Here is a 13,562-nt window from a genome sequence, read left to right on the forward strand (position 1 = left end):
TTATGTTAGAAAGCACAAATGTGACCCCTGGCCACTTGCAAAGCATAAAGAAAATCTGGTGTTGATAATGAGACATAAAAATAAAATAATTATTTCTATATCTGTGTACAACTATCACAGCACTGTGATGGCTGTGCTTAAATGTTTCAAGTCCGACTTGGCTTCCACTATGGGATGCCAATTATTGGGCCAGACAGGGGAATGATGCCACTGGAAGAAACAGGCATACTGCAAAAGGTCAGAGGACAAGGCCAGGTCTACTACTCACGACAAAAATGTACAGTGCATATCCAATGTCAAGGATTTGATTTGGAGTCACTGTTGTGAGGACTATTCTGAAAGCAAAGGGCAGGCTGCTGGCTTTCACGCAAAAGGATCAAACTTAGAACACCAGAACAAAGTTACCATCCCCCTGAGTTACCCCTATTGACTCCACAGCTCATGTCCTCCCCCAGTATTCCTGAACCTGCCTCTTCCTTATGCTGGGAATAAACCTGGCAGAAGGATATCCAGTCCAGTACAAGAAAAAAGAAGGAACAGCACTGTTACGGCTAGATAACACACGATAGAAACATCAAACAGGAAGCAGGGAAAGTCTTTACAGTCTTAGAAGGAAGAATCTGTCCAGTACTCATAGGGAGGCAAAGAAAAAGGCATGTGAAGGGAGGAAGAAAACATTTTCTGTTATTCAGCAGCAAGAGGTTTAAACATCACTGAACTAGCAACCTATACAAAATCGGCACACTCTTGCAGAAGTAATAAATAAATTTGATCCAGGCATTGCTCTGAGCATGAGTAAAGTTGGGGAAGCAGGACAGGAATTCTCAGACTCATCATTTGCCATGTCTTAGGCAAATTCAGAGAATACTGTCCCACAGGTATGAGATTACCTTGGTAACATGTCCAATTTTTTTTCTGTTGCTTCAAAAAATTAATGTTGAATGCTTTTCAAGAATAAGTCTACTGGAGTTCATACAGAGGCTGGAAATTTGTACTTGTTCTAAGAAAACAGATAGTGATGTTTACTGTAACCTGAATTCACCTGAACCCCAAACTGAAAGGAACAGATAGGCCTCCACATCCAATTCACCCTCTAAAATGCCATCTTCCCACAGAAAATTTTCTAGTTCATCTTGCCTACCTTTTCACTCTCTGCAAACTCCTGCAAAATAATTTGTCTCTCCACACAGAGTTCCAAGAAGTCTTCTGAATGGAAACTTTCATGTAAAGCAGGGAAGAACGTTAGCTGGTTGCAATCCAATCCCTTCTTATCCATCTCCTTTTCTGCTCCATGTAATGTCAGCTCTCCTATATCAATATAAAAGAGATTGCAGTTCTAGTGGCAGCCGGGTGACATCAAAAGCATTTGCCATTTAGATTTTCACCCAATCTATTCTACCTTGGGAAAAACCAGTATTTATCTGCAAAAAACAGGCAAGAGAAGTAAAATCTGTGACTGCAAAGGAAGGATGCTTAGTTCAGGGAACTAAAAACAGGTAGCTGCACTCAGTCATAACTCAAACTAAATTCCTAAAATCACTGAAGATTAGGAAATTAGGAAAAACTGAAAATGGCAGTCTTTTGGGAACATGCACTGAGCAAGAGAACCCAAGGAGAGACAGCACACTCATATCTTGCCCAAGCTCTGTCCCAAGTTTTGCAAATTCATGCAGTGCAGATTGTTAGGGAGGGTATGATCAGCCTTCTTAATGAGGTAGACTGTAACCACTTTCACGCAGAAACTACATTGTGCTTGAATCTTGTTCGGACTCTAGAACAATGAGCTCCGCTTTCACATGTTTGCTAGGCCCTATCACACTAAAAAGTATACAACAATACTTCCTATTCTCAACAGCGTACACTAGAAGCTTGACTTGTAACAGTCATACAGGTGGCTGACATCCACAGCCTTAGACTTGGCTGATATTTCCAAACTGCAGTTCTTTCTCAGTGTTACCCTCTAGCCCCGCAAAAAACTGTTGACTTCTGTACCTTACACTCCACCTGCTGCCCCTCTTCTTTTTATGTCTAACGTAACAAAAAACCTGGCCTTGGAAAATGAAAATTGTTGACATGATCATATTTTGAAAAAAAAAATAATATTCTATTTTAAAAGCTGAGAAACAATTTGACGTGCTGATCTTGATGATTTCCTTCCACTCTCCATCATTTTGTCCACATTCTTGGAAAGTTACAATTCCTTTGACCACTTCTCTGAGCCATCTATTACCTGGGTTGAAATACTATTTCAGAGGTAGAACTGGAGGGTCTACTAAAAGCAGGGGGAAAGTCTGCACTTTTCCTTCTGAGTTTAAGCAGCTGGGAGCTTTCCAGATGCCCAAGAATGCCCAAAGCTTTCATTTCAAGATAGCTTTTTTGCTTTTAGAAATTTCTGGTGGCAACAAGAGAGCAACATATTCTGAAGACAGTTTATATATCACCTATAACAATTGCATCAGTCTTTTCCCAGATGTTACAGTGACTTTTTAGCCCAGACTCTTAAGGTTTTTTTCCACTAGATGAAATTCTGACCTGGAACTCCATACACTAACTTCAATTCTCTTTTGCTGTTTGTGTCCACCCTCTTGATGGTGTAATTCATCCCTAAAAGGTTACCTGGATTCACTTCAGTAGGGAGGGTTGTTTCATTTCTGTTTGCTGGGAGAACCTGAAAAGAGACTAGGTATGACTAAAGTGGAATATGCAGACAGGTAAACAGAACTCAGAACATTATTGTGGAGAAAACCACAGATTTAGAACTATGTTGCAAATAAACGTCTTGGAAATTCAAATAAACTCATTTGAAAGGGCCCAAAGGAACAACTAAATATAGGAACAAATATCAACAATTAAGCAAAAGGACTATTGTCTTTTCAAAGACTACCCTGCATGAGGCCAGTTATAGGATAAAAAACATACCACCCAATCCACAGAAAACTGCAAGAATCCAAGCTTCACATAAAAGCAGAAAATATCCTAGAAATGGGAATTTCCTGATACACTAAAATGCTTCAGCTTCTGGTGGATAGGATTTGGCACTTAGACACTAAAAAGACACTAGTAAATAACCCACATACACAGTTCAATGCTTAGTTCAAACTACTCTAATTCCCCTTTCGATCATCCACCAGCTCTAGCAGTCCTAATCAGCGTAAGACTAACAGGACAGTGCAGCCTTTTAACTGGACTCTTTTTGCATGTATTGGGAAGCGCTGTACCCATGAGATGGATACTATAAGCAGTATATGAAGAGCAGAAAAATATGATCAGGTTATACTCTCATCTGGGGAGTGTGGGGAGATCTCATACCAGAAAAGAGGGAAAATCATTCTGTTGCTACTAAACATATTGCAGCCCCTCTTACTCTCTCAAAACCAGACCTGTTCCATGGGTTCTTTATGCATGACACAGCATATTGACAAGTCACGTGGTGAGAACCAGAGGAAAGAGGCGAGTATAGTCACCAGCAACTGTTAGAGAAATTGTGCATCTCCTGCAAAAGCTTTCTACCTCACTCCTCATTCGCATAGTTGCCACTCGAGTTTTCACACGTTGAATCCTCCTTCTCATTCGTGAAGGCCCTTCATAACAATCAAGAATCCATCGTGGCTCTAAGGATCGCGATGCATCTCTCCATGGACCCCTACTGTAGAAAAGCTGCTCCTCAAGCATCATCCAGTCCTTGGCTGCTTTGCTGTAACCACACTGCAGCATCTGCGGGACAGAACGAAATTGTGCCACTTTTTGCACACTTCTCTCCTATCCAGCATTGGCACCACTGCAGTGATTCAGAGGGATCTACCCAACCTATTGGATGGGACCATTGCAGAGGTAACTCTGCAGACCCAGCAACCACAGGTCCAACTGACCACTGAAAGTGTGCTGTGGGAGATGCTACTAGCCAAAGTAAGATACAGTGACGAATACAAGTATGTTGCAAACCTCCTTGAAAATGGTTGCTTTCATTGGATTTCTGACTTAAAAGCAGTAAGCCAGAAAAACTCATCACAGAGGTTTTATTCACTTCAGTTTTTTTCTGGTGAATGTTTGTGTCAAACGGCAACAACTATGCTCGCTGAAAATACAGTACGAAAGTCTCAGCCACAAGTGTACTGTGTTCCCTCCAAGCATGGCATAAATCTCATTATTTCTACTTAGGAGGTGTGTGAAGGGAGTTGGGGGCACTAAAATATCAATTTAAAGGAGAGAAGAGGTGAGAATTTCAAAGAATGAAAGTCTTGTTGGTCTCTGATGGCCAATCCTGAAACAGAAACATACCTGTAAGATTTTACTGGCTCTGAGTTTAAGACCTCTTGAAACACTCTACTGGCTGCTGAGAAAAAAAGGTCAAAGTCCTCACTTTCATTTCTGCCACTATGAGAGTTGAATAGTTCATTCAAAAGAAAAAAGGCTCCTAAAGATAAAGTGAGGAATCTAATTGGCGAGTGATGCTATATCACACTTTGGTGTTGATGTCAGGAACTCATCAATTCTCAGCATTTTTTCAGACACACTACTCATTCTCACTTCTGAAACGCCTGATTTCTCAGGGTAGTCCAAAGGCATCCTTTCAACAACAGAAAGCTGTTGCACAGTATTGCTGTTCTTTACCTGTACGTGGTCCTTGTACAAAGAGGCATACAGCTCCTGCCCAATTCTTCGGTACCGTTCCATACATGACACAAATCCCTAGAAGAAACATCAGAACTCATCACACCAAGGTTCTGCAGGTGTAAACTCTGTGAGGGGCAGAAGCAGGCATTAGTTGCTCTGTCTTTTACAAGAATAGGGAATAGGGCCTGTGGCTGGAAGTTTGACAACTCTCCAGATGCCATAGCGATGAGGCAATCATCTGAGAGCAAGTTGCACACTTACACCAGGAAGATAAACATATTCATGATCTTAACAAGGGTCATCAGTGGAACTACTCAGAAGGAGAAAGAAAACAGCAAATAAAACTTAAGGCCCTTCTTTTTGGAGCTGAATTAGTTAGTACTGCAAGTAACATAAAAGGCAATTATTTGTTGTAGAGACCCAGACTGAGGTAAGGATTCATAACAATACACCTGTTCCTTGCTGCATAAACAGAAAGTGCAAAGAAAGGAATGATCCATGTCCCTTTTTTGCAGACAGGAAACCAAATATTTCCAAAAACATTTTTGAGATTTAGGAGACTAAGTCCTCTGGCAAGAAGCGACTTGCAGTATAAATACACTGTTTAAAGGGATTGTGATGCAGAGATGTCTGGGCTAGTTCTAGAACTGGAAACTTGTAAAGCTGTGCCAGTGTAAGACAACACACCCGTGACAACTGCCTCTGCTCCACTACACAGCACAGATATGCCCTAAACTCCAGTGCTACCCAGGTGTTTCTGAAAACACACGTTTTCTAAAGCACACCAACAGAACTTCCTGGCCACCTTTCCATTCCAGAACGTACTAGACTCACAGAACAGTAAGCATGCCTTAACAGTCATACATTTAATCTGTTGCTTTATTGGAATGAACTTCTCAAACTAAGGGTCTGTATGCAAGTACAAGAGTGATGAACGGCTGTCAAGAGATTACAAGTTGCATTGCCCACTCTGCAAACAGATCATTATGTGACCTTAGGCAAGATATGCAATTGTGCTAAACCACTACCTCTCCAGCCACAAAACAGAGACTATAACACTAGCCTCAGAGTTACACAGGCTAAGACCATGAACAACTGTCCAGTGTGGTGGAATCCATAAACTCAGGGAGCAGGGAAATGAAATAGGTTTCATTGTCTTCCTACCTACTCCACCAGAACCCACAGGTTTTGGGGTCACAAGGTTCATGTAGTCAAGATCTATACAGAACCAGAGAATTTTGAACTGCATTTCCTATCTGAACCTCCCTTTTGAAAAGATCAGCAGAAATATTATTAAACTCAATGGAATCCCTCAGGTGCCAAACAAGCAGCATAAAAATAACAACAAAATACAACCTAGGATAGTCACTATCATAATAATTCCTCAAATTCAGCTGTTAAACTTCAATCAAAAGATAAGGTTCCAGTTTTGAAAATACTTAGGTTTGTTCCCTCCTTTTTTCCTAGCCATCTATGAAATTCTGGGTCCCAAAGAGACTTGAGGTAAAGTATTTGTTCTCATGATGTACTTTTTTGCCTGATCAGAGAGACAAAGTGTACGGAAAGGCTGTGTGTATAAGTGAAGCACTGAGCAGCTGCCAAGTAAGCTACTGGCTTGTTTTATGTTCTTGCATGAAGGAAACTGAAGAACCATAGGACTCTGCTTTAACAGGCTATCAAACACTCATGGGAATATTCTACAGTCTTGTAACTCAGGTTTTCTATGCCAACACAAATACAGCTGCTCTATCTATTTCTCTCCTTGCTCAGTATCTCTGTGTGACTGCTGACAGGTAGCTACTGGGAGGAGTTCAGTTTTTACTAACAGTCACAGGTGAAAATTCTACTGTTTGAAAGCATATCCTGGAAAAAGATTCTAGCTATCCAATTACAGCTACATGATGCCATATCTGACCTTCTGGGCATACTTGCTTTAAAATCTTCCAAACCAGAAGCTCTCTAAAAGAGCAACTCTTTTTTTTTTTTTTTTTCCTTTGAAGTCAATGGTATAGCATATCGGGACCTGACCCAGAATGATGCTCCTAAACACTACTGAAAGAAACAGAATCCCCAAAGTCATAGTATCCAAATAAATCGTAAAAATCTATTCCATCTGCCAGCCAAGTGTGTAGGAAGGATGTGGGCTTACTTGAACTTGATTTTGAAGTAAAAATGAGATTGCTGACCCTTCCCAGGAACTTACAAAAGGTACACCAAAGCCATGAAATGCAAAGAAAAAAAAAAAAGGAAAAAAAAAGGAATCAGACCAGCAGACTATTAACTGCATTACAGAGAGTAGCAGAAGTATCTGTTCCTTTGATAAATTCCTGAGGATTAGAGTTGGCAGAGAAGGCAGAAGCTGTTCAGAGATTACACAGGAGAGGTTAGAGTGCCCCCAGTGCTATTCAAAGGCTCTCATGGGCACCCGAGCTTCCCTGACAAAGGTGAGACAGCTGTGAGTCAGAACTGGCTGTGAAAGTCCCAGCCTCTCACTACCTAAAGCCACGGATCAGATGGGTAACTTTTAAATGCATGGACTCTGTGCCATGCTGGCAGTGATTCCTCACAGCAAACTGTCTAGCTGCTGCTTGCACTGCTATAATTAAGTTAACGCACAAGGTCTATGTGGTGTGCCGATTACTGCTGGCTGCCAGCCAGGTCTGTACCCCTGCCGTGAAGTCAGATTTATTGGTGTTTCCCTGCAGGAAGCTCCTGTTTTACACTGATGAAAGTCATTACATTTTTGTTTGTTTAAAGCATCATTAAATCTGTAATCACAGTTGTGGCCTCACAAAACTATTCCATAATTCATATAAAAATCTCATAAAGGCTGACCTAGAAAGCAACAGCATCTCTGTGCTGTTGAGCTGGGCTCACTAGAGAAGAGCTGAGATCCCAGCTCTGTGTGGACATAGGGTAAAAGCCATTCAGAGTAGACAACCGATTCCTCCAGGTATTAACAACCATTTTAGATACCCACAGGCTATTCAAGCAGAGTCAGTGCTCTACTGGCAGCTGTTTCAAAGGTGCTTATAGTCTGTATTTCACTCATGGTCACTGATCAGACCCCTAAGGTCAAAGCCCACATTGCAATGATTCTCACTGACTTCACTGACCCAGCTCCTAGCCTTTGAAAAGTATAAAGGGTCCTCAGAAGGAAAAATTCTGCTAGCCACATCTGGTGAACTGAAGACTAACAACTTTGGCTTCCAAATGAGGTATAACTAGCCATCGTCAACCAGATGAACATGTCCCTGATGATCATTCCCACAGGAAAACCATCTGGTTGTAAAATGAAATGAACAGTTCACAAAACTGGAGATCACTGTGACTGGAAAAACAAAACAAAACAAAACAAAGCCAAAAAACCCCCAAACCCAAACCAACAAACAAAAACAAAACCTGAAAAAGATATCCAAGCAACATGGAGAATACAGACTAGGCTATTAATTATTAAGTTCATTCAGAACAATTACACTGTCATGCTTAATGAAAAACTAGTGCCAACAAGTTTCTAACAAAGTTTCCATTAAAAATTGTAGGTGGTTATCCTTAAAAATGGCAACTCTTTATGCAAGAGATTAAATACAACAGTGCCACAGTGTAATACCTATCTTGAACAAAACCAATGCATCGGCTTTGATAATTGTTAATATTATGTAACATAATATCAGGTTTAAGTTTATATGCAGAAAAGCAAGTGTAAATGCAAGAAATATGACCTGCATTCTAGGGAAGAGCAGACTAAAACACCATATTGACCCATTGTTTCCTAAAAATCTAAGTATGATACCATGCTTTTAGTCCTTTTTATACAGACTACTTTGCAGCCCTAGACAATCACATTCTAAATAGAAACAGATAATTTTGCTGTCTCAGATTCCCTAGGCAATATTTAGAGCTTCAAAAGGTGATGAAATTTGCAACTTTCCCTAGTAAAAAACAAACAAACAAACCAACCACAGAATCAAAAACCTTTCTCCTCTTGCTGCATAGAGACTTCATGCACATAGGAGAGAAAATGTTCAGTATTGGGGAAAAATAAAACGAGCAAGTAGAAAAAAAATCTGTCAGAGAAATCCACATGCCAAAAAAAACCAGAGAGGGGATTTTCTATAATTTCTTTCAACTAAAGCAATTGAAGGGCTGCATGTAACAAGAAACAGTTGAGAAGAAAAAAAAAAGAAAGCTTGAGGTGTGACTTCTAAGTTAACAATTCTCTACTGAGCTCTGGAATGTTTCATGTATGAATTCTAAAATTATTTTTTTATATATATATATCACTTAACACTCCTGCACCCCATAAATATTCAAGCTTGCCATAATAAACTCATATTGCATGATACAGATGCCACATACACCATGATACAGATGCCACATACACCACAGTTCTTTCCTAAAGAAACATTGTGTCATTGGAGCTCTGACTTTGAAGCTTTTTTCAGGGAATTAAAAGCTGTGTGATGTATTACAGAACACACATGCACACAAAAGTATGTGCCAAAACTCTTAATAAATAAAAATAAGCTTCAAGACAAAATAATTCTGGACTTGGAAGAGCCAAAAGAAAACCCAAATATCCAAATCACTCGCTGTGCCAATTGAATAATCTCATGGATGATAGTGAGAATACCCACATACTTGTTCCGAAGCATGTCAGTTTGGTAATCTGTTGGTGAGGACTAGAACCACTGATATTAGTCTACTACTTTAGTTCTTCTGAGCAAAATAAATATTATGAATATAGAAGCGCACACAGTAAGAGCATTCACATAGTATTGCAGCTATTACAAATAAAACTACAGTACTTTTCACCAGTACATCTCAGAGGTCTTTATGAAAGAGGTCGAAGTCCTTAGCTTACAGATGGGGAAAGTAAGACAGTGAGTTTCTGGAACATCCTGCCACTACGACTTGGTTGCAGGGGAAGGGGGGTTGGTGGTGTGGCAAACCCAACACAAATTAACTTGAAACAGCCTGATAAGCCCACAAAGAGGATGTATATGGTGACAGCATGCAGTAGTGGGAAGGGGAAACAATTTGACAAACCAATTTGGAAATCCCTTCTACTCTTTATGTTCCCGGTGCCAGATTGTATCCTAATATAGCTGATCTACTAGATATTAGATTTTATATCACAGGAGGAGTTCACATACCTTATTCCTCTGATCTGGGCTTTCACAATTCTGTATGGAAGGTTTTTTGATCTAATTACAGCTATTCAAGTGATCACTAGGTTTTTAGAAAATATTCCACAGGCATAGAAAAACAGAACAGTGGATAAGGAGCTCTTAGGGACAACAAACTGTATGTAAATAGCATATGTGACAGTGGGAAAGAGTTTGTGCATGGCAGAAACTGATGTCATGACCCTTATGCAAGAAATCGTACGTTTCAGGATGTGTTCAGGCATATAATTCACATCTTTTATGTACAGGTTGTCTGCTACTGAAAAGGGGCAGATTTGCCTTTAATCCAAGCATTTAAGATACAAGCATACAGATACTACACACACAGCACTTGGACCTTAAAAGTGGCAATTAAACAAGCTTAAAACCTCTATGGGTGATGACTGCAAAAGAGGGGAACAGGAAATCTGCATCATTAGAATGAGAAAAATTACATGATACTACTGTGATACACTCTTCCCATCTTGAATCCAATAGAAGATCTAAATTTCTGATTAAATAGAACACTAAGGAAATGTCATTTTATAAAGAGCAAACTGTTCACTTTTACTTAAGTATATATTTCCCAGCAGCTCAATGTTAAATGGTATCCATCTGTGGTGCAGCACTTCTCTCAGCAGCCCCATAACCAGCTCTCTCCTCTGGACTGCATACCCTAACCACTGTGGATCTCCTGTCACTGATGATGTGACTTAGTGAGGAAGGAGACACTTCTCACAAAACTGATTGGGTTTTGCAGTCATCATCTAAAGCCAGTAAACTTTTTAATGGAAAATTCCCAAACCACAATTTACAAACCATAGCTACAGAGCCAGATTGCCAGCAGTTAAGTTTTGAGCCTAATCTCTTCTGAGGTGCAAAAACTATCTTCATGTATTCACTTCAGTTCTCATGCTCCTTTTTCCACACACCTAACCAGAATTTCCCCTCCTGACATGCACAATTAAAACGCAATACTTTTGGTGTTCTCCTGCTAAATCACAGAAAATAAATCAATCCCTTCTTCATCAGCCTCACAAGCAGAGGATCAGCTTACAGCTAGGCATGACAATTTTACAGAGAAGAATCTAGTAAATTACTAGAGCTGGGTGAAGTATCCAATTCACCAGCCTTGTTGTATTCAGATACAGGGACAAAGCACATAACATCTCCAATTCTACTACTACTACTGCTACTAATCTAACATGGTGAACCAGAGACCAGGTACATTGATATCCTGTGCAAATAATAAGCCACCCACCTTGTGAACAGACTACTCTTCAGGTAATTCACTATACACTAGGAAGCGAGTAAGTTCATTTCATAAGAGGAAAAAATGTTTCATTAGTCACCAGGTAACAAGCATTAAACCAAGGCAGATAACATTTTCCTTAGCAGATTAAAGAGCTTTTATCCTAGTCCTTCACATACACTCTCCACACTGAGGGCTGTTTGCAGGCTCTTTCAAATCACAAAATTGTTATTGCCATGTAGATTTTATTGTTGCTTTGCCAAAATTCATTTAGCTTTTCAACAGACTGTAGTTCCAGCAGTTAAGTGTTGCATGGAAGCTTCGTGCCTCAACCCGCTAGGAGGCTAATGCACAGTGCCAACTGCTCCTAAGGATCATGGATGGATTCCTGGCATCACCAGGTGGTTGGGGAATAGCAAACTTAATGAGAAAAACCTCCATATTTCAGTGTATCATAAAAGTACCCATACACAGGGGTGGGTTTCAAAGGGATAAACCCAAAGTACGGTGTACGTGTGATAAGACTTCCATACAGAGCTAAACTCAGGCAGCACAGAAGCAGCTCTTCTTCTATAGCAACTATACATATATGTATGTATGTATACATGTTGTGTGCATACGCACACACTGCTTCAACAGATGATACTGTTAAGAGATGAATTCCTGGGAGAACAGATAACTTGTCTTCTAATCGCAAAAAAGCACAATGGGATACAAGACATGTTTGTTCTTTAATCCTGTCTCTGAGAATGACTTCTGTGACTTTGGGATAATTCACTCAACCTATTGAGGGCTCAGTTTCCATCCTGCTACATCAGAGGTATTAGCTTTTGCCTGTCTGAAAGGTGAAGGTCAGACTGGCATTTTAGGGAACAGCAATGGCAACTCTTCTTGCCTTTACTTCTTACTTACCATTTTACTATTTCTATTTAAAATGGTGATTTTTTTATGAAGTTCTATGGGTCTATGTAACTTAGGGCTCTATTACATAGTATTGTAATGCGTTTATCTGAAAGCCTCATGAACTGATGTTTTTGGATTACATTTGAATCATGGTTTTTATTTAAGAAAAATGTGTACTTCTAATCCTTTAGCTGATGTCAGAATTCTGTAAATATAAGCATATGCTTAGAGCCCAGAATACAGAATACAAGGAAATGTCTCTTCCCTGACCCCTAAAATTATCAGTTTACCTAAAATGACAGGATTATTTCTGGAGCTTTTTAGTGTTTGTAGAACAATCCTGGGCTCTGCAAGCTACTCTGCAGCAGAAAGCACGAATGAAACAACCAGTAGGCACAACCAAGCTTTATCTTTAGTTTGGTTAGCAAGGATAACAACAAGAAATGAATGGTCACAGACTTCAGCACAGGTTAGCAGCCCATACCCTCACTTTGAACCATTTCAGCTCATCTTGCAGAGATTTCCAGGATCTCCCCTATTTCCTGTACTCTACTTTCACATAGCACTATCCAGTTCACACTTGTAGCTATTTGCAGTCCCTGCTGTTTAATAGGAATTCATACTTAATTTTCTGGGCACCCAGACTCCTATGTGCATTTTATACTGCCCCCTGCATGAGATGAGACACCATGTATAGACACATAACTTGTTCATAAGCAGATTCAGTCATAATTCTTCTCCTTATAAAGATTTCTAATAATATAAAATGCAATTGAAAAAATGTACAGTTTGTCTCTAAAAACAGAACCAATATGGAACTTAAAAAATAACGAATAACAAAAAATATTTTCTGGTGGGAAACTGGATGAGAATGTTGAGTCCATCCAAAGTTTTAAAACAAAAATGTAAGTTTGATTCTGTTTAAATTGCTGCTTCAGGCTTTTGAACAAACAATACATATAAAACAACTTAATTAAAAACAATTTATTTCTGAAATTATTATAAATAAAATGTATCAAAAATCTGGAAGAAACTAGACACATTTGAATCAAGAAATGTAAAAAAATTATTTGCCTGTCTATATATTCAGCAGAGAAAAAATATTATTGTTTCAGTGGCTAGCACTTGTTTCTAGAGTTTCTCTGCAAGCAAATAAAACTCTGCTTTCATCCCCATTAATACCATTCAACTCGTTTGGCATTGCCTGTTATGTGAAAATAAAACTCTGCAACTAGCAGCTCTTAAAAGATGAGATTTCAATGCCAACAGCTTTAAACATTAAACTCCACTCACTGAAATCATGTATCCAAGCTTAAACCTGAACCAGACACAATCTCTAGCTTTAAAAAATACATAGGAAACAAAAGAAAATATATTTTCATACAACGTGTACTTAAATTAAGGGACTTCACTGCCACAGGACATCACCAAGTTTAAAAAAAACAGAAAAAAATCCCTCTGAATAGTTACCCACAAAAAGTTTTGGAAGAGATTATTTCTTGTATTTCAGGTTTTAAGATAAAACTGATACAAATCAAGAGAGGAACAATTTTGCTAGGACAGAATTTGTACTGTACATTGTGCTGTCATACACCATCTCCTGTAGCAACCACTACTGGATTTTT

At 39.3% G+C, this 13,562-nt stretch overlaps 1 protein-coding gene across 2 annotated transcripts in view; it reads right to left on the reverse strand.

Annotated features, from left to right (window-relative positions):
- WDFY4 (WDFY family member 4) overlaps window positions 1-13,562 on the reverse strand; it is a 144,536-nt gene that overhangs the window by 59,875 nt on the left and 71,099 nt on the right. For both annotated transcript variants that reach the window (XM_040606886.1, XM_040606885.1), the window contains exons 40-43: window positions 4,612-4,689; window positions 3,511-3,714; window positions 2,617-2,668; window positions 1,142-1,308 (exon numbers count right to left, since the gene is read on the reverse strand). In XM_040606886.1, the coding sequence (XP_040462820.1) occupies window positions 1,142-1,308; window positions 2,617-2,668; window positions 3,511-3,714; window positions 4,612-4,689 (501 nt within the window). The remainder of the gene's footprint in view (window positions 1-1,141; window positions 1,309-2,616; window positions 2,669-3,510; window positions 3,715-4,611; window positions 4,690-13,562) is intronic.

This window comes from Falco naumanni, chromosome 9 (genome assembly GCF_017639655.2).
Source record: "Falco naumanni isolate bFalNau1 chromosome 9, bFalNau1.pat, whole genome shotgun sequence".
NCBI lineage: Eukaryota > Metazoa > Chordata > Aves > Falconiformes > Falconidae > Falco > Falco naumanni.